This window comes from Drosophila ananassae, chromosome 3R (assembly GCF_017639315.1).
Source record: "Drosophila ananassae strain 14024-0371.13 chromosome 3R, ASM1763931v2, whole genome shotgun sequence".
NCBI lineage: Eukaryota > Metazoa > Arthropoda > Insecta > Diptera > Drosophilidae > Drosophila > Drosophila ananassae.
Window position 1 is genome coordinate 19688787 of NC_057930.1, and position 27505 is coordinate 19716291.

The 27505-nt window shown below is 49.2% G+C and overlaps 6 protein-coding genes and 1 non-coding gene across 11 annotated transcripts; 2 read left to right on the plus strand and 5 right to left on the minus strand.

The window, feature by feature from the left end:
* Positions 1 to 26: 26 nt before the first annotated feature.
* LOC6497255 (nuclear transcription factor Y subunit beta) lies at positions 27 to 1348 on the plus strand. Its single transcript, XM_001962427.4, has 4 exons — positions 27 to 224; positions 284 to 391; positions 456 to 763; positions 814 to 1348. Exons 2-4 carry the CDS (start codon positions 334 to 336, stop codon positions 898 to 900), a joined length of 453 nt encoding a protein of 150 aa, XP_001962463.1. The 5' UTR covers positions 27 to 224; positions 284 to 333; the 3' UTR covers positions 901 to 1348.
* LOC6498286 lies at positions 1280 to 15126 on the minus strand. Of its 3 annotated transcripts, none has more exons than XM_001962426.4 (8): positions 14112 to 15126; positions 12923 to 13068; positions 12525 to 12860; positions 12203 to 12464; positions 10668 to 11750; positions 8086 to 10607; positions 2195 to 8030; positions 1280 to 2135 (listed from the first exon to the last, which is right to left on the minus strand). In XM_001962426.4, the coding sequence occupies exons 1-8, from the start codon at positions 14767 to 14769 to the stop codon at positions 1699 to 1701; spliced, it is 11280 nt and encodes a 3759-aa protein (XP_001962462.1). In that variant the 5' UTR covers positions 14770 to 15126; the 3' UTR covers positions 1280 to 1698. The 3 variants fall into 3 exon arrangements, with proteins under 3 accessions (XP_001962462.1, XP_032307606.1, XP_014762048.1); XM_032451715.2 differs by lacking the exon at positions 14112 to 15126 and adding an exon at positions 13138 to 13156; XM_014906562.3 differs by lacking the exons at positions 12203 to 12464; positions 12525 to 12860; positions 12923 to 13068; positions 14112 to 15126 and adding an exon at positions 11828 to 11844.
* A 193-nt stretch (positions 15127 to 15319) lies between these two features.
* On the minus strand, positions 15320 to 16708 carry LOC6498285 (GTP-binding protein 10 homolog). The gene is made up of 3 exons (XM_001962425.4): positions 16615 to 16708; positions 16037 to 16559; positions 15320 to 15973 (listed from the first exon to the last, which is right to left on the minus strand). The coding sequence occupies exons 1-3, from the start codon at positions 16654 to 16656 to the stop codon at positions 15387 to 15389; spliced, it is 1152 nt and encodes a 383-aa protein (XP_001962461.1). The 5' UTR covers positions 16657 to 16708; the 3' UTR covers positions 15320 to 15386.
* A 169-nt stretch (positions 16709 to 16877) lies between these two features.
* Positions 16878 to 19092, plus strand: LOC6497256 (tRNA-dihydrouridine(47) synthase [NAD(P)(+)]-like). The gene is made up of 4 exons (XM_001962424.4): positions 16878 to 16985; positions 17041 to 17191; positions 17254 to 17554; positions 17616 to 19092. Exons 1-4 carry the CDS (start codon positions 16954 to 16956, stop codon positions 18950 to 18952), a joined length of 1821 nt encoding a protein of 606 aa, XP_001962460.1. The 5' UTR covers positions 16878 to 16953; the 3' UTR covers positions 18953 to 19092.
* A 228-nt stretch (positions 19093 to 19320) lies between these two features.
* On the minus strand, positions 19321 to 19514 carry LOC6508062. The gene has a single exon (XR_046210.2). It is a non-coding gene; the product is annotated as a U2 spliceosomal RNA (small nuclear RNA).
* A 120-nt stretch (positions 19515 to 19634) lies between these two features.
* On the minus strand, positions 19635 to 21749 carry LOC6498284 (fructose-1,6-bisphosphatase 1). Of its 3 annotated transcripts, none has more exons than XM_014906561.3 (4): positions 21614 to 21749; positions 20999 to 21055; positions 20419 to 20762; positions 19635 to 20349 (listed from the first exon to the last, which is right to left on the minus strand). In XM_014906561.3, exons 2-4 carry the CDS (start codon positions 21012 to 21014, stop codon positions 19684 to 19686), a joined length of 1026 nt encoding a protein of 341 aa, XP_014762047.1. In that variant the 5' UTR covers positions 21015 to 21055; positions 21614 to 21749; the 3' UTR covers positions 19635 to 19683. The 3 variants fall into 3 exon arrangements, with proteins under 3 accessions (XP_014762047.1, XP_001962459.1, XP_014762046.1); XM_001962423.4 differs by having other exon boundaries at positions 20993 to 21055; positions 21614 to 21748; XM_014906560.3 differs by lacking the exon at positions 20999 to 21055 and having other exon boundaries at positions 21614 to 21702.
* Positions 21750 to 23193: 1444 nt separating this feature from the next.
* On the minus strand, positions 23194 to 26221 carry LOC6498283 (brain-specific homeobox protein). The gene is made up of 4 exons (XM_032451803.2): positions 25444 to 26221; positions 24887 to 25158; positions 24355 to 24657; positions 23194 to 23855 (listed from the first exon to the last, which is right to left on the minus strand). The coding sequence occupies exons 1-4, from the start codon at positions 25911 to 25913 to the stop codon at positions 23593 to 23595; spliced, it is 1308 nt and encodes a 435-aa protein (XP_032307694.1). The 5' UTR covers positions 25914 to 26221; the 3' UTR covers positions 23194 to 23592.
* Positions 26222 to 27505: the final 1284 nt, after the last annotated feature.

Here is a 27505-nt window from a genome sequence, read left to right on the forward strand (position 1 = left end):
TCATGTGCGGCCCAACCTTGGTGTTATCGATAGTCGTATTTGCACATCACTAGTGTGCAAAAGAGTAACCACTGTAAACAAAACAAAAATACATTTAAAATCCGTTTTTTACAAGTTCAGAAAAAGAGAAGTCACATCTACGACAGGACAAGGAACATAAGACCAATTTACCGTGGAATAAACATAACAGCGATAATTAATAACAAAGCGATTAAGCAGAAAAGGTAAGATGAAAATTTTTCAAACGATAAAATCATCTAAACATTGCATCCTTTTTTGATAGCTTCTCATTCAAGGTCCACCGAGGGCAGTAGTCTAATCAAAACAAGTAAAATGAGCAATAGCGAGGATTCGCAGCAATATGTCAAGGAGGAGGACGAGGCCTCTGGCGGTAAGTCAGACTGGAGGTAACCAAAGTTCTCATTTTAAAGCCACCCCATTTTCCTCCCCCTCAGACGAGTCGGATAAACAGGATAGTGGGATTATGCTGCGCGAACAGGACCGCTTTCTGCCCATTTGCAACATAATCAAAATCATGAAAGTACCAGTGCCGCAAAATGGGAAAATAGCCAAAGACGCCCGCGAGTGCATCCAGGAATGCGTCTCCGAGTTCATCTCCTTTATCAGCAGCGAAGCTATAGAGCGCAGCGTGGCCGAGAACCGCAAGACGGTGAACGGCGACGACCTTCTTGTTGCATTCAGCAACCTCGGATTCGACAACTACGTGGAGCCGCTGTCCATCTACCTGCAAAAGTACCGAGAGGTAAGTCCTTTGGCCCAACACTGTTTCAGGCTAATATTTTATCCTTGCAGTCGAACAAATCGGATCGAAATCTCTTTTTGGACTCCAGTTACGCCCAAAATGAAGATGCCGGGTCCACGCACGATGGGAAGCAGTAGTCTCTAGCTTACCAATAGATACTAGATGAAAAGATATCTTCTTACTAATTAGAATACATAATACCTCTTGTATGTAATTTTTTTTTTAACTCGGCGGTGTAAATCAAACTTTTTTTGTCGGCTATAATAGTTTCCAGATTAGATTAGAACTTATTTTAAGTTGTTAGTCACCTAACCACACTGCATCCAGTAAGCTTATTAGTTTATAAATTCTTAAATTTTTGTTCAAAATATCCGAATATGTTTTTAGTGGGTCCTTGGGATATAGATTCTCTCCCGGTAAGGTTTGGTTTTTGGTTCGCAAAACTACATCTCCAAAGATTGCCCCTTTTTGCCGATAAAGTATATCACTTGCAATGCCCCAATAAGTATAAGAATATTTGTTTTCCATTTTTATGTTTGTATATTTAGTAAAACACCAATAAATATTGGGGTCATCTACAAGTTACACATACACGAGGATATTCCATAATATGTGTATATTCTTATTGTTCACATACATCTATATATGCATCTGGGAAACTAAAACACATTTTACTCGCACAATTGGGGGTGTATGTTTGTAAATGTATAAAAACTAAAAACAATAACTTAAGGAACATTGTGTGTTGTTTCTTTGTATGGCATTTCCTTCTCACGCCGCTTAAGAATTAATAACGCATTCAAATCACTGGTAGAGACTACAAGGTAAAACTAGAAGACGTGATGTGGCTGGGGTACAGTGAATGTACAAAATGTCTATAAAATGGTTCAGCTAACTTTAGGTTAAAATGATTTCGTGTGGGGCACTAGACTAGACTAGACCAGGAGCGTCTCGTCGCCGTCCATGGGCTCGTCCTTGATCTGATTACCCTCGTAGGAGGTCGTCGGATCGGTGGCGTAGTCGCTCAGGAATATGTTTGTGTCGTTGTGGTTCAAAGCCACTGTTGGGGTCGCTCCTGGACGAAGTTCACCCGGCCGGGCAAAGCAGTGTGCCTCAAAGTGCCGGCAGCAGATATGCTTGGAGCGATCCCACTTGGGTATGGTCTCGATTTTCAGGTTGTAGCACCATTTGGCCCGCTGGTTGCGGTTCTCTGGGAAGTCCAGCATCGGCAGCTGAACGTCATCTACCCCGCAGACAACGCAGCTTACTGTCATGTTGGTCGGCAGGTGGGCCGAACAGATGTACTTGCCGCGATAACGTTGTGTATCCGTGAGCCTGAGAGCCTGGCACCACTGCCTCAGGTGGGTGGAGTCTGTTTCAAAAGACATATCTTGAGAACAAGAAAACTAGATGGAAAATTGTATCACTCACCACTGGGGAATTTATGCAGCTTCGTATTTCCGTTGTGATGGCAATCCGCCATGCAGCAGGTGGGCATGGAAGAGGGGACATCCTTAGGCTTGCTGGTCGAAATCTTCTTCTCCTTGACTGTTACGGCCTGGGGATTCAGATGCAGGGTGGGAATAGCGTTGCGCATGAGACGACGCACACCGATTAGTTCCGGGTCAAAGTGTCGACTGCAAATGAGGCGGGTGTTTCGCTGCGACTCTTTGAACACCATGCCCGTGGCTAGCTCCCAATTGCGAATGGAGGATCGGTTGTTGGGGAGCCGGAAAAGCTTGATGCCATCTCCTCGGAAGGCACGACAGTAGGGAAGACAGCACTGCTTCACCTTCCAGGGCGGAACCTGACCAGGAGGATATGGATCCAGCTTCGAACGCCGCTCCTTCTTAATGCGGATATTGCAGTCTAGTCCTTCTTCCGCCCCCTCGTCGTCCTCCCCATCGTCGTCTTCTTCCAGGCCATCCTCCTCTTCGCTCTCCGCCTCGCTGCGATCGCTGGGCTGTTCCACCTCCAGTTCCTGGCACTGCTCGTTCGTGAAGATCTTCTCCGGCACATTCGTGCCCAGCTCCAGCGTAGGAACTGCCCAGGGGCGCAGCTTTCTAAGGCTGATGCAGTGGGGCTCGAAGTGGACGCTGCAGATCATGAATCGCCAGGGTCGGCGCTCATCGTAGCGAATGCGGAGGTTGTGCATCCACCGCTCCTGCTGGCGCTGCGACCTGGGAAACTTGTAGATGTGGACGCCGTGCAGAGATCTTTGGCGCTGGCAGTGGGCCAGCGAGCACTTGTCGTAGCCAGATTTTATCTGGTTGAAGGTTATCTTCTCCTGCTTCACTGGTTTCCAGCTAGGCACATCCATCTGATCCTCGTGCAGCTCGTCTTCCATGTCCACTCGTTCCTGTTTTATCTCTGCCGCCGACCTCTTATCCAGACGCTGGTTGATGGCCTCAAAGTCGTTGTCGAAGAGCTGGGCTGGAGCTTTGGGACCCAGCTTCAGGGTGGGCACACTTCCGTGGAGCAGGCGCAAGTTGGCCAAGCACACAGGCTCGAAGTGGGCGGTACAGATCCTGTACCGCCAGCGATGATTCGGATCGAATGGAACTTGAGTGTTGTGCTGCCATCGGATGCACATGTCCTCGGAGTGGGGAAACTTGTGGAGGGTTATGTTCTCGGTGGTCAGATGATTCGAGCAGCCTTCGATTTGGCAGAACTTGCTGGACTTTCGCGGCGCAGCCGGCGGAGGCAGGCAGAGATTGGTAACGTCCGGAGCAGTCCGCTCTGTAGCGCTGGTCTGACACATCTCGACGGGCAGAGACGGGTCCTCCGCCTCCTGCTGCGAAGCGAACTCATTGTCGTAAAGCTCATCCGGTCGCCGAGGACCCAGGAGTAGCGTGGGCATGGCTCCCTTCCGGATTCTAGAGCCCTGAAAGCATTCCTGGTGGAAGTGATAGCTGCAAATGCGATAGCGCCACCAGAACTTCTCTTCCATGTCCACCTGCGTGTTGTGCATCCACTTCTGGGCGGCATCCGCTGAGGCGGGAAACTTGTGCAGCCGGATAGTTCCGTCTACGTCCTCGGCTGTGACCTCGCATCCCTCCACGGCGCAGCGGTTGGCGTTGTATTGACTTCGATTGGATTTGTATATGACGTGCTCCGGATAGGCGATGGGGGATTTGTCAATCTTCTCATAGCTGTCCAGCCGCTCCACGTGCCCCACCTCCAGCAGCACCTCCAACGCCTGCATCTGTGAGTCGTCCTCCTCGGAGTCCATGTGTTCCATCTTCACAATAGGCTCCAGTAGAGAGTTTTCAGTTTCCATCTCCGGCTCCAGAGGTTCCTCCTTAATCTCTGGCTCTTCCTTTTCCTGCTTTATGGCCAGCCACTCCTCTTTGCTGGGATTCTGGTGGATAGTCTCGCCGGGAAGATGCAGAGTAGGAACACTCCAGGAGGTGAGCCGCCGTTCCTCGATGAAGCAGCTTGGCTCAAAGTGTCTGTGGCACACCTTAAGCATGTAGCGCTGCTGCTCAGAGAAGTCTATCTGTCCGTTGTCCACCCACATCTGCAAGATGTCCTTGTACACGGGCATTCCGTGCAGCTGCACTCCATCCCTGGGCTTCACCATACTGCATCCCTTGATGGCACAACTGACGATCTTCACGCGCCGGTTGTTGCGGGCGTTTTGGTAGTTTTCTTCCATCAACTGGTCAGGAACGTGCTCCGGAAACTCCTTGGCACTGTGCTCATAAAGAATCACATAATGGAGAGGACAGAGCTGTAGGGCATCATTATGTGCCTCCTTGATTTCCAAGTGTTCTAACCACGCGTTGCGAAGCTCTGCCGCGTCGGGAAGATCCATCAACTGGATCCTGGACAAATCAGTGCAGTTCGGATAACAGCAAACCACCTCCGGGAAGGATTTCTTGTGATTCTGAAAGCTCCTGTCCTGCTTGTTGGTGAGAAAAATGCCTTCGGAGGAGTGTCCCAGCTGCTTGGTGGGCATGGCTTCCGGGAGGAGTGCATCGTTTTCTTGCACATCCGACTCAAAGTGCGCCGGGCACACCCTAAGTTTGTTTAGCGGATCCTTGCTGGACTTTTCTAGGCGGATATTGTGCAGCCACTTCCTGGCCAAAGGCCAGAGCTTCGGGAAGCAGTAGAAAGGGATGTCATCTGGCTGCCGGACTCGGTCGCAGCCCGGTACGCAACATGTCTCCTGCTTGCCCAACCGCAACTTCTCGGGATTGGGAAGCAAGTCCACCTCTTCCTCGTGGCCCAGGGACAAAGTGGGTAGAGCTCCCTGCCGAAGACCCCGGCAGGGTCCGAAGCAGTACGCCTCGAAGTGGCGCTCGCAAATGCGTTGGTCTCCCTGCATCAGTTCGGTGGGCGGAATTTTCATATTGTTGCTCCATGCCTGGATCTGGTCACCGGTCTTGGGCAGCTTATAGAAGCGCAAGCGAGGACCCGACTCGTCCCTCTCACATCCTCGCACCAAGCAGTGTCTCTCGATGTCGTCTCGGTTGAGTTCCAGCGTGGGTACAGACCCTTCTAGCAGATCTCCAGTGCCGGGATCAAAACACTCGGCGGCAAAGTGCGCCTGACACACCCGGAGCCCATGGCTTCTGGCGTGCATGGATCGATGCTTGCAGGCCACTGCCCACTTTCGGATAATAGCCATGTCCTCGGGGTACTCGAAGAGCCTGACTCCCTCTCCCGCGGGTTGGAAGCAACTCATCACCGAGCAGTAGCGCTCCCGGATAAACTTAGTGGCCTCCTCGACATCCAAGGCCTCGGCAATGGTTCCGTTGTGCCTGGCGTTTTGAAAGACATGCCCGTCGTGGCCAAGATTTAGGGTCGGCAGTGCCCAGCTGCGGAGATGCTTCTTGTGAATGGCGTCGGCTTCAAAGTGTGCCTGACACACGTAGAGCTCCATGGGATCCACGAGTCGGGGCTGCTGCTGCGTGTTGATCAGCCACTGGAGGAGGAACTGCTCCTCGCTGGGAAAGCGATACAGTCGCACCTGGCTATTTCCAAACTGGCCGCAGGTGGGGATGCAGCAAATCCGTATCTTTCCCCTCGGACTTGGGCTGGCGCTTACGCTGGGGCTGCTTACGGAAGCGAGTTCCGTCTTGATTCTCAGAGGCGTTAGCCAGGGATTGCTGTTGGAGGTTCCGTTAAGAGCCTCTGGAACTTGATTCTGGACGGGATTCAGGTGGATGTCGTCCTCGTGGCCCAGGTTTAGTGTGGGCACTGCCCAACTCTGTGGAAAGTCGTCTTCCAGGCAGATGGGGTCAAAGTGGAGCAGGCAGATCCGATAGCTACCGTGCCGCGAATAGTCATAAGTGATCTTCGTGTTGTGCAGCCACTTGGACAGTTCCTCCTCGTTGTGCGGTAACTGGACCAGCTGGACAGGAATCTCACGGGCATTCTTTGACTCGCAACCGGGCACAGCGCACTGCAGTTCATCGACAGTTCGTTCCAGCTCCTCCAGATCCTGGACGGGTAAGTCCTCCGGCAAGTCCACCTGCTCGTAGAGTTCCACGAAGTGGTTGCCACATAAAAGCCCTTGGCTATGGAATGGCAATTGAAGGTAGGAGAGCCAGGCCCTTCTCATCACTGGATTCACGGGCAGACTCACAAAACTGGTTACATCGGAGTCAGAACTAGGACAACTGGGAACTAGGCAAGTGGCGTTGTTTCGGTAGAGATTACCACTGTTGTGACCCAGCTTCAGGGTGGGCACTGCCCTGTCCAAGGGCTTTCCAAATTGCACCAGAGACTCTTCGAAGTGGTCCAGGCACAGGCCAAGACTTGGATCCGTGAACACTGACAACTTGAGATTATGCTGCCACCGGCGGAGAAGACTGCGCTCATCCGGCATGGTTACCAACTTTTTGGTATCCTCACTTCCGCAACTGATAACGCAGCATCTCTTTGGCCTAATCTTCACCGGCGTCTGAGGAGGAGTGCTCATCACTATGTCCGTCTCCATCGCCATCTCCATCTCCCTCTGCTTCTGCATGTGCATCTTCAGCTCCTTCCAGTGGCTGAGGCGAATGTCCGGGGGATCCGATAGCTTCCTCTTGCGGCAGTGTTTCAGGCTCCAAAGCCGAAAAACCGAGTGCTGCGGCTGGCCATGCTCCAAGTCCTCATCTTGCTCCACGCCATGGCAGGTGTACCGCAACGGATCGTCGTGGCCCAAGTTCAAGGTGGGCACTGCATTCTGTTTAAGCTTCCGAGTGCCGAGGACCTCCGGCTCGAAGTGCTCGATGCAGACCCGCCCTACAATGTCATCCGGGTGCAGGTGGAGATTGTCGCACCATTTCAGCAACAGCTTACGGTCCTTCGGAAACCCGAATGTGCTCAGCAGATGGAAGGCCGTGCGCTCCTTGCGACAGTGCTTCAGACAGCATATGGGGGTCACATTGTTGGCGGGTTTTTCGCGACGCTGGGGCACAGGAGGCGGTGTGGGAGGCAGGTCGGGCAGGAGCTCCTCTGCCTCCTCCTCATCCCCCTCATCGGGCTCATTTTTTTCCTCCATTTCGTGGTCTTCCGCTTCGTCATCGCTGGCCCGTTCTGCGAACGTTTCTACCAACTCCAAAGGATCGAAGTAACTGTCGTCTTTGTCGTCCTCATCCTCGTTGACAGCGGGAACACCTTCTCGCGACTCCTCGCCTTCGCCTTCGCCCTCCTCCTCCTCGTCCAGGATCTCCTGCTTACAGGTGACCTCCTCCTCCTCCGCCATGCCAGCCTTGATTGCCTCATTGTCGTAGATCAGTCCCTCGTCGTGGCCGAGCTTCAAAGTGGGCACCGCTCCGGTTTTAAGCTTCAACTTGCCGCGCACCATAGGCTCGAAATGATCGGCACAGATGCGACCGCGGCACTGATCCGGAGTCAGGCGGAGATTGGCTCGCCACTTTTCCAAGAGGTCTTCCGTCCGGGGGTACCGGTAGGTCCGTAGGTCGTTGTCGATGCTCCTTCTCTGACGGCAGTGGCTCAGGGCACAGGTGGGCGTGAAAAAGCCCGGTATGTTCTCGTAGATGGGCTGCTCCCGATGCCCCAGCTGCAGTGTGGGCATGGCCCAGCTCCTCAGCTGCTTGCCGTCTATGCAGCGGCGATTGAAGTGAGCACTGCATACCCGGGTGGTCCGATCCACGTCCTCAGGTTCCAGCCGGAGATTGTGGCGCCATTTAAGGTGCTGCTGCTTGCCCGTTGGAAATGCAAACAGACGAGCCCCATGTTGGAGCCGACTCCTTCCGCAACTCCGGACGCAGCATTTCAGATTCCCCAGAGTCCCTTTCTTGGCCTTCACCTGAAAAAACGAGAAATTTATAATGAAATTGGGTAGTTATCGGATAGGTAATCACCTGTCTGGGTCTGGATATTAGTATTTGTCTTATATCCGGTTTTATGTCATCGGGCTCGGAGTCACCTTCCCCATCTGGAAGCTCCTGCTTGACCATCACCTCGGCGGATTCCGTTCCGTCAAGCAGCCGCCTTTGGCGACCGAACAAGTTGCTCTGCAATTCCAAGGGATTGACTTGGAATAGGTCATCCGTCTCATCGTGGCCCAGTTCTAGAGTGGGTATCGAGCCGATATTCAAGCGGGTCTTGCCGATACACACGTCCTCGAAGTGGGCGTTGCAAATCTTGTAGCGTTCCCGCTCGTGGAAGTGCAAATGGTCCAAGCGGAGGTTGTGCCGCCACCGCTGGAAGAGCTCCGGGTCCTTGGGGAAGCTGTTCATCTGGACTTCGTCAAACCGCCGCGTCTTGCCGCAAGTGGGAACCACGCACTTGAACACTGGATCGACGTACCGATCCTCCGGCTTCGGGTTCGGAATAAGTTCTATCTGGGCATCGTCGTGGCCCAGCTCTTGGGTGGGAATGGCCCACTTAAACAGGTGCTTGGGCCCGATGCAGTCCGCTTCGAAATGCTTGTTGCAGATGCGCACGCCCGTGCAGTCGGCGGGGTTCATCTTGAGGTTGTTGCACCACTTCCACAACATGTCATCGTCGTCTGTGGGGAAGCGGAATAGTCGCACCTCCGGCTGTTCTTTGGACGCCCCACATCCCTCCACGGCACAGTGCTCGTCCACAAAAGCCTGTGCCTCGTTCGGGTAGATGTCGTCGTCGTCGTGGCCCAGCTCCAGCGTGGGAATGGCTCCTGCACTGAGCCTCCGTCCGTTGAACGAGTGTGTCTCAAAGTGGCGGGAACAGATCCGGTATTGGGACCGCATAGAGCCCCGTGGCCGTGTCCTGATGTTGTGCATCCACTTCCTTAGCTGGGATGGATTGTGCGGGAGCCGGAAGAGTTGCACGCCTTGCGCCCGGGTCTTGCGACAGCTCTCCACGATGCACACGCGCTGCAGGCACAGTTTACTAGCCCGCAGCTTGGCCGGATTCTGGTACACCATGTGCCCTGCCGGGGCGTTCAGGTCCAATGTGGGCACTGCCAACGGCACCGGACACTTTTTGCTCAGCACATGAGGCTCGAAATGAGCCGAACAGACGCGCCGTTGGGCACTGCCCACCATGGGCACCTGCAGGTTGTGGGCCCACTTGGCCAGTGTGGAGCGGTTGTGCTTGGGGAAGCGGTAGAGTTGGACATTGTGCAGGGCGCGCACCTTGCGGCAATGCGGGAGGCAGCACCGCGGCACCCATGTAGGCTTCGCAGATGCGGACAGTTTCGCCTTCGCGTGCATGCGCCGCTTGTAGAGCATCGAGGGCTCCGGGTTCTCGTAGAGATTCTCAATGTTGCCGGCCAGGTTCAGGGTGGGTATGGCCCACGGGCGCATTCGCTTGCCGATGCAGTGGGCCTCGAAGTGCAGATTGCAGATCCGCTGGTTCACCAGCTGGGCGGCCTCGGTTTGCAGGTTGTGCGCCCACTTGGCTAGCACGGACGCCTCCTCCGGAGGACGGTACAGCTTAATGTCGTCCACGCTGGGGTTTCGCTTGCAGGTCTCAACGCAGCACTCGCCCTGCTCCTCGCCATTGTTGGGCGCCGAGGGCCGCGAGTGGAACTCGGCCACCTGCTCCGGCGTGGGCAGAGGATAGGCAATGTCTTCGTGGCCCAGGGTTAGGGTAGGCACTGCCCACTTCTCCAGGCGCTTGTTCCGCAGACAGCGGTCCTCGAAGTGCACCTCGCAAATGGCGTCGTTGAAGAGCTTGCTGCCGTCCGGCACGGGACGCTGGAGATTGGCACACCACTTGGTCAGCAACGCCACGTTGCTGGGGAAGCGGTGCAGGTTGGCGTGGTCCCTGTCCCGGTTCCGCTTGCACACAGCTACGCAGCAGGTCTCCCGGATGTTCAGCTTCTTTATTACGTCCGGATTTCGGTGAATGTCCTCGTCGTCGTGGCCCAGGTGCAAGGTGGGCACTGCGAACGGACGCATGCACCCGCCGATGCAGTATGGCTCGAAGTGCCGGCTGCAGATCCTCATGCCCTTGTGCATCTTGTCCTCGGGTATCTTAAGATTGTGGCACCACTTGCGCATCTGCTCGGGTCGTCGGGGGATCGTGTGGAAGGTGATGTTCTCAGAGTTGTGCCGCTTGCTCTCGCAGCTGGGCACACAGCAGACATCCATGCTGTCGCTGGCGTTCACCGAGGATCCGCCCATCGCCAGGTAGGAAGCACTCACCTCCGGATCCACGTAGTGCGAGGTGGAGCTCGCCGAGGAGGAGGTGGATGCGGCCGAGTGCCGTTGATAGGATTTGCTCTGTCCAATATGCAGCTGGTGCTGGAGCGAGTGGTGCGATGGGATATGTGGCTGGTGTTGCAAGTGCACCTGGCCACTGCCGTGGCTGGTGGAGGGAGTCGGCGGCGGCCACAGCTCGTTCTCGTAGATGTTGAAGGTGTCGTTGTGGCCCAAATGCAATGTTGGCACCGCTCCTGCAATGGTAAGAGACAGATTTTATTATAGAACCTAACCGCGACTTCTGAATGACTCACCAGGGGATAGCTTCCGCAAGCCCAACGCCTCCTTGATGAAGTGAGCACTGCATATTTTATGATTCTTGCCGCGATAAACTCCCGGATCCAGACGAAGATTGTAGCACCAACGGCGGAGGAGCACCTCGTCTCTGGGAAAACGATATAGCGACATATTGAAGTCAGAGGACCTACTTCTGCGACAGAAGTTGAGGCAACAACGCTTCTCCTCCACATACAAGTTCTTGGGATTGTCGTGAATCTTTCCGTACTGGGCGCCCAGATGAAGGGTGGGCACAGCCCAGGGCTTGAGGCGGAACTTGCCAATACACCGCTCCTCGAAGTGTCGGCTGCAAAAGTGCCGTGGCTCCTTGGCCTGGACGGGCAGCCGGGCGTTCTGACACCACTTGATCAGGCTCTTGATGTCCTTGGGAAAGTTGTAGAACTTGAGGTTGCTCTCGCCCCGCTGGCTGGTGCAGTGGGGCATGCTGCACCTGGCCACTTCACCGACGGTGAATGTGTTGGTGAGCTCGCGGTTCTGGTAGAGATTGGCCACGTCGTCGTGGCCCAGGTTGAAGGTCGGAACTGCCCAGTAGCACAGCGAGTAGCGGTTGATGCAGCGCTTGGGGAAGTGCATGCTGCAGATGCGGAAGCTGGCGTAGCTGGAGGCCGGCACGTGGAACATCTTGAGGTTGTGCAGCCACTGGTTGAGGTATTTTTCGTCCTTGGGGAACGTGAAGAACTGCAGCGTAGGGCTGGTGCTCTTGCGCACTCCGCACAACGGCACACAGCACAGTGCATCCTCGGAGTCGTCCAGCGTCGAGGAGTTCGCCTGTGGTCCGGCGATAGCACCACTGTGCATTGCAGTTTCTCCTGAAAACGAGTTGTTGTAGCTGCCGTCCTGCACACCGTACGATGATTCGCTGGTCGAGTTGCTGAAGCTCCGCTCCAGCTTGACGTTCATCTCCGCCTTGACCGCCGAGGCAGCGAACATGGCAGCTCCATCGGCATTCGCTTGCCGCTGCTGCAGCAAGGAACTTAGAGCCGCAGTGGCCGGCAAGGTGGAGTTGGAGGAATTCGGCTTGTGCTGCGATGTGTTGGGCACTGGAGGGGCGAATAAAAAACACATATTATAGCCAACTTTGCAGAATTATATGTAAGGATTAAATATTTGTACAAACTTTATGAGAAAACTCAAATCCTAACGAAAAAAGGAAATCTTTTGAAGCTTTAACTTTAGCATTTAATTGCGACTATTTAAATTTTAGAATGGAGAAGTCTTCCCAATTCTAAAAGGATCTAAGGCTACAGACTTTGCAGAGCCTGCTTTTAAAGACAAGATTTAATTTTTAAATAATTAATTTACAAATATGTGTGCTCTGTTTCAAGAAAAATCATAATGGCTTCTGATTGCCCAACAAAAGATCCAAAAACCAAAGAATTTATTAAGCCGATTTTGAAACAGATCTTGTACAAATACTGTGTTGTCCCTAAAGTAATTTCTAGAATAGTTTTATCTCCTAAACGAATTGCAATTAAAGGCAATCGACACCTACTCTCCATGGTGGCCATGTGGCAATCCTGTAGCTTGTAGTTGGTCTGGCTCTGGTGGTGGTGTTGCTGCTGAGGTGTCGCCGTGTTCAGCCCGGCCCCGTAGTACTTTCCGCAGTAAAAGGGCTCCGCTATCCGGTGCTCGTGCAGCTGGAGGGCGGTCTGGTACCACAGGCGGCATATGGGGCAGTCGAAGCGCTGCTGAAACTTGTGCTGCGGCAGGTGGGAGTAGAGCTGATCCCGGGTCGCAAAAGTGGCCGAGCACATCTGGAAAAGGGATTCCCAATGAGACAATATCAAGGATGGACATCATTGCCTGAAACTTACGTTGCAGACGAAGCTGTCGTACTCATGCTGCATGTACTCGTGCGCCTCACACTCGGCGATTGATTCAAAGTGCTTGCCGCAGTACTTGTGGCAGAAGAACCGGTCGGCCCGGTGATGGTTCTTGTGTCGCTGCAGCTCCTCGGCGCTCACGAAGGACATGGGGCAGATGTTGCACTTGAAGTCATACTCCTGGATGGTGCACCTGCTCTCGGCGACGTGGCGCAAGTAGGTCTGCTTCTTGAAGAACACCTCCTTGCAGCGCTGGCAGATCGGCAGGCTCTCATTGCCGGCGGGTCGATCATTGTGTGGCTTGCGACGAGGAAAGCTATTATGGTTCTGCAAGAAACGAAAAAAAACAATGAAATGGCGGTGTCTAAAGTGTGTTACAGCTCACTTACCTTGCCGTAGGACTCATCCTTGACAGTAAGCTCCACCTTGGGGCTCAGCATGTCCTCGCTGAACTCGTTGAACTTGCTGAAGTCCGCGAACGGGGTGTTGTCATCGATATAGTTGGACTTGTAGGCCTGTTCGTCCATGGGTTCCGCTTCAGGAATAGACAAAAAGTGGATAGTTCAGTTACTTGACTCCTGACCTGCCCTATGTAGAGGAATACCCATTAATTTCTAATTGGCTGCCGCAGAATAACTTAAACTCTCGGTCACCGTATAAATTAAAAATAAATACAAAAACTCTGTACGCGAACTCTGTGCAGATGAAACACAAATAAGTACCTTGTGTTTGTCGCTATGGTTTCGTATTTGCATTGCATATTGTTTTGATAAGAAAGTGATGTACACATAATGAATTAAAAGATAACCAAGCCACACATATATATTCTATTTCATACCACTATTAGTATTTAATTGGAGGAACTAATAACCCATCTCTTGGGGCTTAAAACTGGATAAAATAATAAAATATCTCAACATCCTTAAGATACGCCCCGCCCTTTTGCCTGCTAGAGTAGATATAGGGGGAGGAACACCATATAAGCAGGTTAGTCTCTGGGACCGGGTTACATAAGACGCCTCTCCAAAGACAATCCCAACAACCCATCGAAAAAAAAAGAGAAAAAAATCGTATAATAGATAGCCGGGCTAATGGGATATGAAATGGTATGCGTTGCAATCGAACTGGCCTAGGTTACGCCGGTTGTATAGAGCATCTATCCGAGTATACATCTCGGTATATGGATACATACAAACGCCCGTACTTTTGCACACAAATCGAGCGAAAAACAAAAAAAAAATAGACTAAAACACGGAACAGAACCGAACAGACCAGAGATATGTACGAGAGACCAACCGAACGAATCGGGCGCCAAACCTCAGCGAAACTGGGCATACGTTTTATTGATTCGACGGCAAAAACGGAGCTGAAATTACGCTACCTATACGGCGTATAGGGAAACGGCCCCAACTAACTGACTGCGACTGTGTGCTTGCCTGTGTTGGTATCTGTATCTATAGGAAAATGGATTTTGCGCTTAAGTTTTCCGACTTTCCAGCGCCCATTAATCGCTTTAAAGTCGTTTCTGGCCTCTTCCATTGGGTGGCAGGCATAGTGTTGTACCCCAACTATGCTTACATTTTATGATCATTTCCTGGGCCGGAGGCAGAGGTGGCGGTGGAGCCATCGGATTTGGCGGCTGCTGGAAGACCTCCATGGGTTCGCTCTTGATGTACGGATAGCTCCCGGTCATGACATCGTGGCCCATGTAGGAGGAACGCTGGCCAAGGTGCGATTGCTGCGAGTGTTGGTCCTGCTGCTGGTGGTGTTGCTGGTACTGAAGCAGCTGGTTGTGGGCATAGGCCACTGTGTTGGCCCCAAGGCCGTAGGTCGAGCCAACTGCGCCACCTCCGCCTCCGCCACCGCCACCGCCCCCTCCCACTCCAACACCCACTCCGCCGCTGACATTGCCGTAGTAGCCATGCGTACCACCACCACCCCCTCCGTAGGCGCCCATGATGGAGTTGTTGTTGGTGCTGCTGCTGTTGCTGGCGGCCTTGCAGGGGAGTGAGGGGTTGAAGGCCGTATGGGAGGGTGGGTAGGAAGCAACATGTGAGTACCAACTGCTGGCATGTTGCTGCTGCTGCTGAAGCTGTTGTTGATGATGTTGCTGTTGCTGTTGATGTTGCTGCTGTTGCTGCTGCTGTTGCAGTTGCAGGGGCAGCGACAAAGAGGCGTGGTGGTAAGGATAGTGCGGATGAGGGGGAACTTGGTGGGGTTGGTTATGTTGTGACATCACGGACGGGTGAGTATTTATTTATCCCAATTCGAATTTGCAGGCGCGCGCGTTTCCTCTCTTTTTCGCACACTCTGTCTTTTTTCGTTGGCGTCTTTTATATACCAGTTTTTCGTTTGCTTCCGTCTGTGTGTATGTATCGCAATGTCATTTTTGTTACCGACCACTGCAGGTCCTTTGGCTGCATTTTACACCACCCAAACTTCACACTCGGCACTCTGCGGCTGCAATTGCGACTGCAGTCCAATTGGAATTCTTAATATTTATCATTTTTCGCTTCGGACAGCTTCGAAGGAGACAACAACAAACTATAATCTAGTGTGGCCAAGCGCTACATTACAAAAATCCTTTTTCAGGGTTTTGGCCTTTCTTTGAGTATTTATAAATAAAAAAATTTTAAAAATTAAGAAGGGTTTTACTTTATATTCACATTTCTCGACCAAACTGTAGGGAATTCGTAGAATATTTTTTAAAAATTGTTTGAACTTAGTGTTGCAAAGGGTAAGAAAGCTAACGTTTACCAACACTTATAAAATAACGACATTTTAACTTCTTTTGAATAATTGTATTGCAACTATTTACAAATAATTTTTATAAATATTAAGTAGTTTACTAAACTATGTAACTTTGGGGCCCACCACGCCGACACGCTGCTGAAGCTTCTCCTTGACCTCTTCACTGTCCACCACAAACTGCTTCTCTGCAAGACGAATTAGTGTTCGCCGCAACTGCGACTTAACCTGGACCACTTTCGTGGAGTTCATGGCGGATATAGGGACTACACTTTCGAACTTAAGCACCTGCTTGGGTCGAAGTTCCTCGGGACATTGCTCCAGTCCGCTGGCCAGGTCGTCGATGATCGGTTTGACTTTAGTAAGAATCTCGTGGGCGCCTTCCTTGTCCATCTTGTTTAGCAGCAGCACACTGGGCTTCTCCAACAGCGACGGATCGTAGAGTTCCAGCTCCCTATTCAATGCGTAGATGTTGGCCAAACAGTCTCGGTGCGGATGTCGTGGGCTCAGCTGGAAGCCGAATATGTCGACCATAAAGACCATGAGGCGAGTACGTTCTATGTGCTTAAGAAACTTGTGTCCCATGCCGAAGTTGGCGTGCGCTCCCTCGATGAGTCCCGGCAGATCTGCCACGGTGATGGAGCGCAGGTCCTTATATTCGATGGTGCCGATTTGAGGTCGAATCGTGGTAACTGAATACAAGTTAAATATGCATTTTAATGGCTACTAAAGTTTCTAAAATAAGATTTACTTACACGGATATGCTGCAATCTTGGGCTTTGCATTGGAGACGGCCTTAAGAAGCGTGCTCTTGCCAGCATTGGGAAAGCCAACGAGTCCAACGTCTGCAATGAGCTTTAGGTCCAGGTTGACAATTCGATTTTCGCCGGGACGTCCTATAAAATTGGTGCCAGTGCATCCGCCCACGCCTCCTCCGGCTACAATACACTGGGCGTCGTTTTCATTGAGGTCCGCAATTAGTTTCTGTCGTTCGTCGTACACTTGAACGCCCACAGGAACCTCAATGCGTTGGTCAACTCCTCGTCGCCCGAAGATACTTGCCTTGCTGCTGTCTTCGCCGCTGGAGGCGACCACTCGTTTATCTTTTAGGCTCTGGACCACCTTACGAAGCGTCAGGCCTTCCTTGGCCACAAAGTAAACACAGCCGCCCTGGCCACCGACTCCTCCGTACTTGGGTAACCCGTTTCCGCCATGTCCGCCTCGAACCGCCAAGCGCAGGGTGTCCAGAAAGGTGGGCCGAAAGTGGGATCGAGCCGGCTGCAAGGAAAAGGATTATTAATCACTGGAATCTGAAAATAAATCGCGTTCCTACCGCTTTTGTTGATTTTAACAGAAATTTAAACAACTGCACCATCGTACCGCATTATACAACAGAGATGAGCAGAGGACTATCGATATTTTTATGTATTTTACTCAAAATAATAAATAATAATAATAATAAATTTGCAAATAATATAGAGCTATGTATAATTGGTAATTAATATTCAATCTATTTAATAAATATTTGTATGTACATGAGCATCGTAAAATGGTTGAAGTGGGAGTGATTGCATTGGATTGCATCTGTCTATCGATAGGTCTTGGTGCTAGCTCAGCTGATCGATAAAGAAAACAAAGACTACCAGCACGTGCGATTTGTTTATTGTGAAACATGGAGCCGGGCATTTGCTATATCAAGCCAGAGTACGAAAATTAAAAAGAAAACAAGTCAAATTATCATAAATTACATATCTTGCAGATACATCGTAGCTGAAGTCAATGCTGGGAAGGAGGTAACAGCGCCAGACAACGGCGAAAGCAACAAGAGAAAGCATGAGGATGGAGATTCAAATGAATCCGGCGACAGAAAAAAGTGGAACAAAAAGGAGCGAAAGCGGGGCCAGAATAAGGTACCTAATTATTACTATAATGTTAGATAGAATAGAACAATAAATTCATCATATAACCACAGAATCGTCCAGTGTTCAAGGATGAGAGGTACTCGCATCTGTGCCACTCTCTGATGGACGGTCGTGGTGGAGAACCATGCACCTTGGAAAACTGTCGCTACGTCCACGAACTGGACGACTATTTGGCGGCAAAGGGCGAGGATCTGGGCCCGGAGTGCTATGTGTTCACCACTAAAGGATACTGTGCTAGGGGAGTCAGCTGCCGCTTTGCCAAGGCTCACACGGATGACAAAGGAAGAAATATAAAAAAGGAAGGTTATGATGAGATTTCTAGCCAGACAACTTTCAATGGCATAAGTTCAGGTAGGATATAAGTGATATGTATAGTAGATAGAATAACTTTTATATTCATTATATATATTAGATCTCCAGGTTCGTCTTCGGAAGCATGACTACGACTTCAGTCGAACCAAAGAACTCATTAAACAGGCAGAGAAGCTCCGCGACGAACGAAAGCAACAGATCCAATCAGACAAGGACAAACAGGAAGTACCTGGAGAAGGAAAAGAGTCGGGAGAAGAGTCTCAGGATAAGAATAAGCTACCAGAATCAAATGATGAGCCGTCTGTGGCCAATAACAACCCAACTGGTTGCGTTATCGACGATTCTCCTAGTGGAAGAGATGCTACCCGCAAGCCTGCTGTCGATTTTAGGGAGAAACTTGTCCTGTCACCCCTGACCACTGTGGGCAATCTGCCGTTTCGACGCATCTGCAAGGAGTTCGGTGCGGACATCACCTGTGGCGAGATGGCCTGTGCCCTGCCTCTGCTAAAAGGAATGGGCCAAGAGTGGGCTTTGACTAAACGCCACCAGAGCGAGGATGTGTTCGGGGTGCAACTGTGCGGCAATAATCCGAATACTATTTCCCAGGCAGCTCAGTTGATTGAGGAGACGGCGAAAGTGGACTATATAGATTTGAACATCGGTTGTCCCATCGACTTGATCTATCAGCAGGGCGGGGGCAGTGCTCTCATGCGGCGCACCAACATCCTGGAGTTAACTGTCCGCAGTTGCTCGGCTTTGTCGGAGAGGTTGCCGTTCACTGTTAAGATGCGCACCGGCATATACGCGGACAAGAGCGTGGCGCACGAGCTCCTACCTCTGGTTGAGGAGTGGGGCGCATCCGCTGTAACGCTGCACGGCCGTTCAAGGGAACAGCGGTACACCAAGCATGCGAATTGGAATTACATCGAGGAGTGCGCCGCTAAAGCCAAGCAGATGCCAGTGATTGGAAATGGCGACATTCTCAGTTACGAGGACTACCTGGAGCGCCGTACCCTGGCTCCACATGTGAGCTCCGTTATGATCGGTCGCGGGGCGCTCATCAAACCATGGATCTTCCAGGAGATCAAGGAGCAGAAGGCTTGGGCTCCCTCATCCAGTCAACGCTTCGAACTGATGCGCAAGTTCTGTAACTACGGATTGGAACACTGGGGCTCTGATACTAAAGGTGTGGAGACAACGCGGCGTTTTCTTCTAGAATGGCAGTCATTTCTGTACCGATACATACCCGAGGAACTCCAGCAGGCTCCGCCCCAGAAGATTAATGCTCGTCCGCAGAAGTACCGTGGCCGTGACGAAATGGAGACGCTGATGAGTTCCGGCAATGCGTCCGATTGGGTCAAGCTGAGCGAATCCCTACTGGGTCCTGTTCCCGAAGGCTTCACTTTTGTGCCCAAGCACAAGGCGAATGCTTTCTAAAAAGCACCCTTTTGTAAAACACTTATAATTAAAACGAATTAATAGCTGATTCCGTAGAGTAGCAATAACGATTTATCAGACCATTAAACTTTTGTTAAATTACTTGTATGTTTTTAAAATATATATTTACTTTATGGTTATTTTTTATCTATGAATTGGAGGTATTAAGTACTTCTTTTTATATATTAGAAGGAATACAATCCGAAAGATGATGTGCAGAACGGCAGGAGAAACAGTCGTGGCTACTGTTCTGGTTCCGAGCTTAATTGGAGGGAGGATTCAAAAACTTCTAGTACGGAAGTACGATGTGACATTGAGATTTAATCAATGTTGAGTTCTTAGCTTTATAATACTTGTGGAATTTATTTATTTTGTGGGCCGAATCCCGGCGGTAGTGCAATACCGGGACGACCCGTGACTGAGGTGGAGCAAGCCCCTACCCTCCGTCTGATATCAAAAATCTGTTTAACATTGCTTGTCCTCCATTGGAGGAACTATCAGATGTTAAGCTGATAAGAACAGATACTACACTTTGATCTTAGCCATAAGGCCGAGAAGCGATAACCTGGTCTATTCGAAGCCAGGATGTTGTGGCAGAACAAGCTAGAATTGGTTGGGAATTATTCAGATATCCACAAAAATGCTTTTGGAAGTAGGACTAAGAATGTAAATCAGTACCCCGTTTCTTGATTAAAAAACTTATTATTGTTTACTCATTTAAAATAAAAAAATCACTTCAAATAGCTTAGGGCTTCCTCCACGTCCGCCTTGGATCCAAGGAATATGGGGCTGCGTTCATGAATCTTTTTGGGCACAATATCCAGGATGCTGATCTTTCCGTCGCTGGCCAGTCCACCGGCCAGGATCATGAGGTAGGCCATCGGGTTGCACTCGTAGAGCAGACGCAGTTTTCCGTTGGGGGCCGACTTGGTCGCCGGGTATATGAAAATTCCGCCGTACTTGATGGTACGGTGGACATCGGCCACCATGGAGCCAACGTAACGGGCTCCGTACGGCTTCCCCTTTGTCGGATCCTTCTTGGCAGAGATGTAGTTGAGCACACCGGCTTCCCAGTCGCTGGCGTAGCCCTCGTTGATCGAATAGATCTTTCCCTTCTCGGGCACTCGCATGTTGGGATCGGTCAGGATGAACTCACCAATGGCCGGATCATAGGTGAAGCCGTTTACTCCAGAGCCCAGTCCCAGGACAATGGCTGTGGCGGAGCCATAAAGAGCATATCCTGCGGCCACCAACTGATTGCCGGGCTGGAGGGCATCCTGGACGGTCGGAGGACCATCACTCTTCTTGCGGTAGATGGCGAAGATGGAACCAATCGACACCAGGCAGTCTATGTTGGAGGAACCGTCCAGCGGATCGAAGCAAACAATGTATTTACCCTAAAAAATGGATTGGAAAAGTTATAGTTTTTGAATTTTCATTATTAAATTGAAATTGAAAGTCCTCACCTGTCGGTCCACTTCCACTTCAATAACATTCTCGTTCTCCTCGGACACCATCAGGCAGGTTGTGTAGGATGACTTCAGCATGTTGATGAACAGCTCGTTGGAGAGGACGTCCAGTTTCTTCACCTCCTCGCCCTGGACGTTAACGTCCCCGGCGATGCCGTGGAGCTTGGCGATACCCGCCTTCCGGACCGCCGAGGCTGTGGCCTTGATCGCCGTCTGGATGCAGTTGAGCAGCTGTGAGAGGTCACCGGTGGCGTCCTTGAATTTGCGCTGCTCCTGAAGCACGAAACGCGTCAGCGTCATCGCGTTGGAGTCGAAGGCTGGACCCTGTTGGCTCATTTTGGCTAAATTGTAGGGGAATATATTATTATTTATTATATTTAATATATTTTAGGTAAAATTTATTTGGTTAAGGCTTGGTAAATTCGGGAATAAATAATATTAAAAAAGGAAATAATTGGAACTTATTGGGCGGGCAAAATGGCAGGCGGAAATGGCTTGGGAAAATGGCGGCTTGGAAAGGTCAGCAGGACTAGGCAACAGGAAGCAGGAAAGAGGAAGCTAGTTCACTTACAATTACCGTTACTCGCCGCCATTATCGGGTAAATTTAAGTTTTCTCTCTAAATGATGCGGTTCCTGTGGGGATCCATAAAAGTAAAAACAATTACTTGCATGAAGGTCAAAGCAGCAACCCCTTGACTTTCCCATCCACAAGTATTCTATCATTTGGCTTTTTGGGGGCTTGTTGCATAAAAACCACTATCAGAAACTTGTCACTCTGAGTATGCGTGCTTGTTGTCTGCGGTTGTGGTCTCTTGTTTTTTGTTTTTTTTTCTATCTGATAACCAGTTTTCTATGCAGGAGAATCGAAAATGTATCAAGTATAATTGGAAAAAAACCGGAACCAAAATATGCTACTCTTTGATGGCCAATTTTCATATACCGACACGTGCCCCCTTATTTATTTTTGGAACATCTCCGGCAGACTCTCGATTAGCTATATGTATATGTATACTATATGTCCACATATAGCACTACATTATCTATAGAAATCTGAAATATTCGTGCCTGTGTATCATTCATCCACACCGAAATGAATTGAATGACTTTCAGACTTGTCCTTAACCACTGCTGTGACCCCAGAGACTTGTGGAGCTTCCGATAACCGAGGAACCGAAATGCACTTTCACTTACAACAACACAGGGGGAAGAGGACTGGTAGTATAATGAACCGCTCTCTACGGCTGCACTAAAAAAACTGGCAGTTGGCTTTAATCCATGGCAACGACAGCAGTGGGAAGAAACCCGTGGATACGTCACTGCTGCCTTATCATTTTCGAGAGTATCTTCACTTTGTTGAGCATAATTTTTAAATTGAAATTAAACAAAAGCAATAATCCAATAATTATGGGATTTCAAGAACTTAGGACGATTATAGTTACATCTAAATAAGTTTTAAAATAAATAAAATACTCTTAATTTAATGGTCCTCTTGTATGGATTTCATATCTTCAAAAAAGGATTTGTCTTCAAATTTAATATTTAAGGGTAATATGGGAAAAGAGTATCTAGAGGTCTGCTTAGTTATTTTATTTTCCCATTTTTGTTTTGTTTTCTAGGGTATGCCTCCGACAACGTCCGACTGATAGCATGTAAATAAAATACATACGAACATAAGTATATAGAAGAGAGTCCCAGACCAGAAAAGAGAGTTGATGGGGAGCATAAGCTGGGGGAGCCCAATAATAAAAATAAGAGAAGAGAGTGGGAGCCTGTGGCCAGAAAGTGGAGCTACTTCAAGTCTTTGTCAATTTAATATTAATATAACTTCCTTGCTCATAAATAAATATAAAGTATCTATAAAGAAAACTTGAGATTGTTTAAATACTTAATACTTGTAGTCTGTTAAGTGGCATGTGTGATTTTTATGACCTACCGGTTCTATTGGAAAGAGGCTCGTCCCACACTGTTTGTTTTCACTTAAACCCTATCAAAAATATGATAAGCCCAAGACTCTTATATACATATTAAAATCTATTTACTTAGTTGTTGGTTTTTGTTAAATGCCAGTGGTTGAGACGACAGTGCCTTGTCATTGCTTCGACCTCAGAACGTATTTCATTTTTGATTATCTCTCGATTTTTGTTAATTTGCATCCGATTAGAGTGTTTCTTTAAATTAGAACGTATAACAAAACACGATTTTGAAATTAAAGCGTGTCGGAAAGTCTAGAAGCTCAATCTAGAAATAAACGTATATTTTAGCATAGAATAATCATTAAAAAACACACATATATGGTTTTTGAACTGAGCAAATCGTACAGCCAAGTTCAAAGTCCAACAAATCTTTCCGATTTCATCTTACTTATACTTACTATTTAAAAGTCCAAATACTACTTAACTATAATTAATAGATAGCATATTTTTATTACAAAATACCATTTATATTTTCTCTCTGCTGGGAATTCCTGTTAACCCATGATTATCAATCAATTGGAAACATTTAACATTCACCTCCTCCATGCAGAATAAAATGGCTGGCGGAAACCCGCAATTATTTTGCCATTGTTAAGAGCCACCCCAATTCAATCGAGGCTCGCCCACTTCCCGCCCACCCACAGGATCTCAGCCATGCGCAAGGCGTGGCTGGCACTCAACCCCATGCCCAGATGGCTCGTCTTTAACCATATTAGTTGCTACTTTTTGTTGCCATTCAATTGGGTTTGATTGCCTCCCAGTGGCAGGTGGGGGAATGGGAATGGGAAGCTGGCATTATTCATTTTTGTCCATTTATTGTAAGCACTAAGCTATGGGTAACACGTCAAGGGCTAGGGAACTGGATGATCTTAAAATGGAAGTACTCGAATATAATCACTAAAATGGATTAGATTTAAGGTTATTACTTGCTTAGTCGTAACTCTGACTAGAATGTTGCTCATTCAAGGTATGAATATTTACAAGTTGGTGGCCTACAACGAATCTCTATAAAACTTAAAATTAAATTCATAAAATAAATTAAATTAAAAGTACAATTTATGGTTAAGTTGTGTAATAAAATCTTTGGTGCTTCTTTCAAGTTAATAGTATTAAAATAAATAGATAACAGTTTCTCGTATTTCTTCTAAATAAAACACAAATTTATAAATAAGATTGATCCACTTCCGTTTCTGAACTCTATGTCAACTGGTAGAGCTTGGAGTCGCCGACAATATCCACGTCACTGGAGTTGTCTTCGTCCTCGCTGTCCGCCTCCAAGTCGGAGTAGTCGTCCGTGGAGTAACCCTGCTGCATCAGGCACATCTGTAGCTGCTGCTGTTCGCTCGTGGGCTGGGCGGATGCGGCCCCCGATCCGGAGCTCAGTTTGGCGTGCTTGGCGTCCGAGGAGGCGGCTTCGGACGGATGCTTTCCCAGTTCGGTGCGTGAGAAGTCAACGGGCTCTGCGGCATGCAAAAGTCAAAGAAAATGTCCACAAATTTTACAACTTTGATTAATTTGATTTGAAAAGCAACTTGAGGGAAACTTTGCGACAACCCAAGGAGACATCTAAAAGCCAAAAAGCTAATTGAAAGGCCAAAAGTTTCTCAAAGAAACTAGCAGCACTCAAGGAAACTATTTTGAAGTTGGCTTATTTCACTAAAATGTGTTAGTTTTGCAATCAATATGAAATGGAACTTTTTTGGCAAAAATCAAGTTAGTATATTTTTATACTAACTTTTTTTTTTAAGTTAGTTCATATTTTTCAAGATTTCTTCTCAATATTAAACTGCTATTTTATGTATTTTAATTCTACATATTTATGAAACCACAGAATCTCTATTAAATTATTTAACCGCTGTGTGTAAAATTTCCACAATTATTTCGAAATGGCATAAATTGATTGAAAAATCATCACTCATACGCAGTGTTGTCCCCTCTTATGTTTAAGCAATAACTCACCATTGGCATTATCCCGTCGCCGTAGCTGCTTTTTGTGCTTCATCCGCCTGTTCTGGAACCAGGTCTTCACTTGCGTCTCGCTCAGTCCCAGCGCCGTGGCCAGCTCCACACGCTCCGGCGTTGATAGATACCGCTGCGCCTCGAACCGTTTCTCCAGGCCGGATAGCTGCGGGTCACTGAACACTGTGCGGGCCTTCCTTCGACGGCAGTGACGCAACGCATTCACCCCCATCCCCAGGCCGAGAGCCAACTCCGGCACGCACCCGGGCGCCCCAAAGAAGGGCGCTCCTCCGAACAGGCTGGCTGCAAGGACCGACAAGAAATTTTGTTAACTCCATTGTAGTTTTGACAAAGGAAAACTTTCGGTGTTGATGGCCATTGACACCGGATGGCGATGCAAAGGTCTAAGCGAGCTTCACACAAATAGGGAGTTATGAGGAACTCACTACCTTTTTTTTAATAAACAATGTTTTCACAATACTATTCCTCAGACTTTCATGATTTAGTTTTATTTTTTGAATTCTATACATACCTTGGGAAAGAAAATAGGGATCCACCGACTTGTAAGTCCCCGAGGATGGTGACAGATAGCCGAGGGTCATCTGCAGAAAGCCATGATCGGTGTAGGGCGCATTCGGGTACAGGACCCCATTGGGGCCTCCCGCTCCTCCATTTGGCGGCGGAGGAGGTGGCGGAACTACGGGCACTGGTGGTGGTGGCGGATGCTGCCCAGACGCAGATCCTTGCTGAGCCGATGGGTCAGAGGAGTATGCAGAGGATCCCGAACGTGGATGATGACTTCCACTACATAAAAAAAAACATTTAAAGACATACAATTTAAAACTATAAATAAATATGTTAACATATTTAACACGGTACATAATTTTCCTGAAATCTTTCTTTTTATATGTTCTTTTTTTAGATTTGATCACAAACATAATTCTTCTTCTTTTAATAATAACTAATAATTTAAATCTTCAAGGATATACTTCGAGGACATTTTCCAATAAGAATCGGATAATCACATTATCGCAATTAACTGTTTCGTGAAGAATCTCCCGATGTACATTATCTAATTCTTTCGCTAACCGTTGTGGGGTGTGCAAGGACTTGGAGTAATCCTCGCTGCCGTATCCCGCCGCTCCTTGGCCTCCGCGGGCAGTTGCCGTCGCCGCCGCTATGGCGGATGCCGATGGGGATGTCGCAGCAGCGACGGCCGGATGAGATGGCATGAAATGCGAGGAATGCTTCTGTAAATTATTGTCGTGGATGAAGCTGCTCCTGGCTATGGCACTGGCACTGGCACTTTTCACTGCATTCTTTATGTTTTTCTGACCGGAAACATAATTATTGGTATTGCCACTGTTGTTGGTTAACGCGTTATTGCTACTGTTACTATTGGCACTATTTAAGTTGGGAAACAGTATGTGCTCGATGGAGAATGGGGTTTTTGTTGCCAGCATTGTGGTGACACTGACGCCCGCCGCCTTGCTGTGCGTGGGTGCGGCTGCAGTGGGTCCGTGTGCATCCACGGGACTCAAGCTGGCCTCATTAAGCATCGCTATCGACTGGGAGTGGAACTGGAACTGGAACTGGAGGTGGAAGTGAAAGTGGGTGGAAGTCGGAGTGGTAGGGTGTGGTGTCCCGTCAGCCGTGCACCGAGTATATCGTATATCGTATATGTCCTATGTCCTTGGGCTGCGCGCTTATGTTGTTTGCTCGTTGACGGTCGCGTTGAGTTTGCGGCAATCACCGCACATCAACCAGCAAATTGCTCCAAACGAGCAGCAGCACCAGCAGCATCCTGCAGGAGTGTGCGAGCGAGTGAGCTGCAGCAGCGGCTGGTGCGAGTGAGAGGATGTGCAAAAGGATGCCCACCCCCTGCCATTCTCCGCCTACGATTCGATGCACTTGGTATTTTGTGGTAGCCGCTTAGAGATGCCCGGAAAAGGGGGTGCACCGAATTTACGGCGTAATCTCTTGGTAGCATAGAACACACCCCCAATTTGCATGTGCATACGGTCGTCTCACTCGCGCATAAATTTTAGCTCCCATTTTTGCATCTCTGCTGGCATCCATCCTCTGGTCGTCCGATTAGCCAGTTCCTTTGGTCCTTATGCGCTAAAAGCACTATTTAATTGACCCATGATAACCGCAAATCATTGGCACAACTATTCCATGTCGACGTTGACAGCGGCAGCCTGGCAGCCTGGCAGACCGGAAGTACTGCTGCCGCCATTTTGAAAGGCATCCAATTGCCCACAGGCCTCCCCCATCCCCCGCCGCCGAACTACCGTTGCGAATAATTAACGTGTCATGGCCGCCATGTCTGTTGTCTGATGTGCATGCATTAAATTCATTAAATGCCGCAATTATTATAATTGAATTAAACAAACGTTTTCGTGGGGCGCAAATTGGATCGTCAGGACATTTTCTCTGCGAGTCTATGTGTGTGTGTGTGTGTGTGTGTGCGTCGATGTGGGCCGCCGTGGAGCTAACGCAACTGTACTTAATGAGCGGGGAGGCCCTTTTGTCTGATAAAATACGCTCTGCCTTTATAGCTATTAATTTATTGCTCGTTTTTGAACAAAAATATGTGCTTGCCAGTAATTCAATCAGGCCCCAACATAGCCATACACCACCCCCTGAGGGAGCATGGCAACCACCCAACCCATTACCACCCAACAACCCGGGGCGTGGCCTGCATCCCACCAGCGACCAATGAGAGAACCGACTTCACAGGGTTGTTTGCTCTGTATTTTTGTCCTTTTTCAACGCAAAGGATGTGAGGACATTTTCTAGCAAGACTTGATGGGGGCTTGGGAGCTGCCTGTGAAGACAATGCCGGGGCATCCGGGCAAGAGATGGAGCAGCCTGACGATGCGACCAAAAAGCAAGACAAATTTGCTCGTTTTATTAATAAAATAAGTCACGCAAAGTAAGTCGAACATAATTATTAGGTTAAAGCCCTAAAACGGGCGCATTAGGTTGGAGTTCGTATGATCGTGGGTGTAAGGGGCTTCTAGGGGGAGGGCAGCCACTCCCACTGGGACAGGTCAAAATGCCACTGCTCTCATTTTAGGGACATGGAATCCGTTTATTTGAGTTAATACCTAATTACCAACGAGATTTTGAAAAGCTTGAATATGTT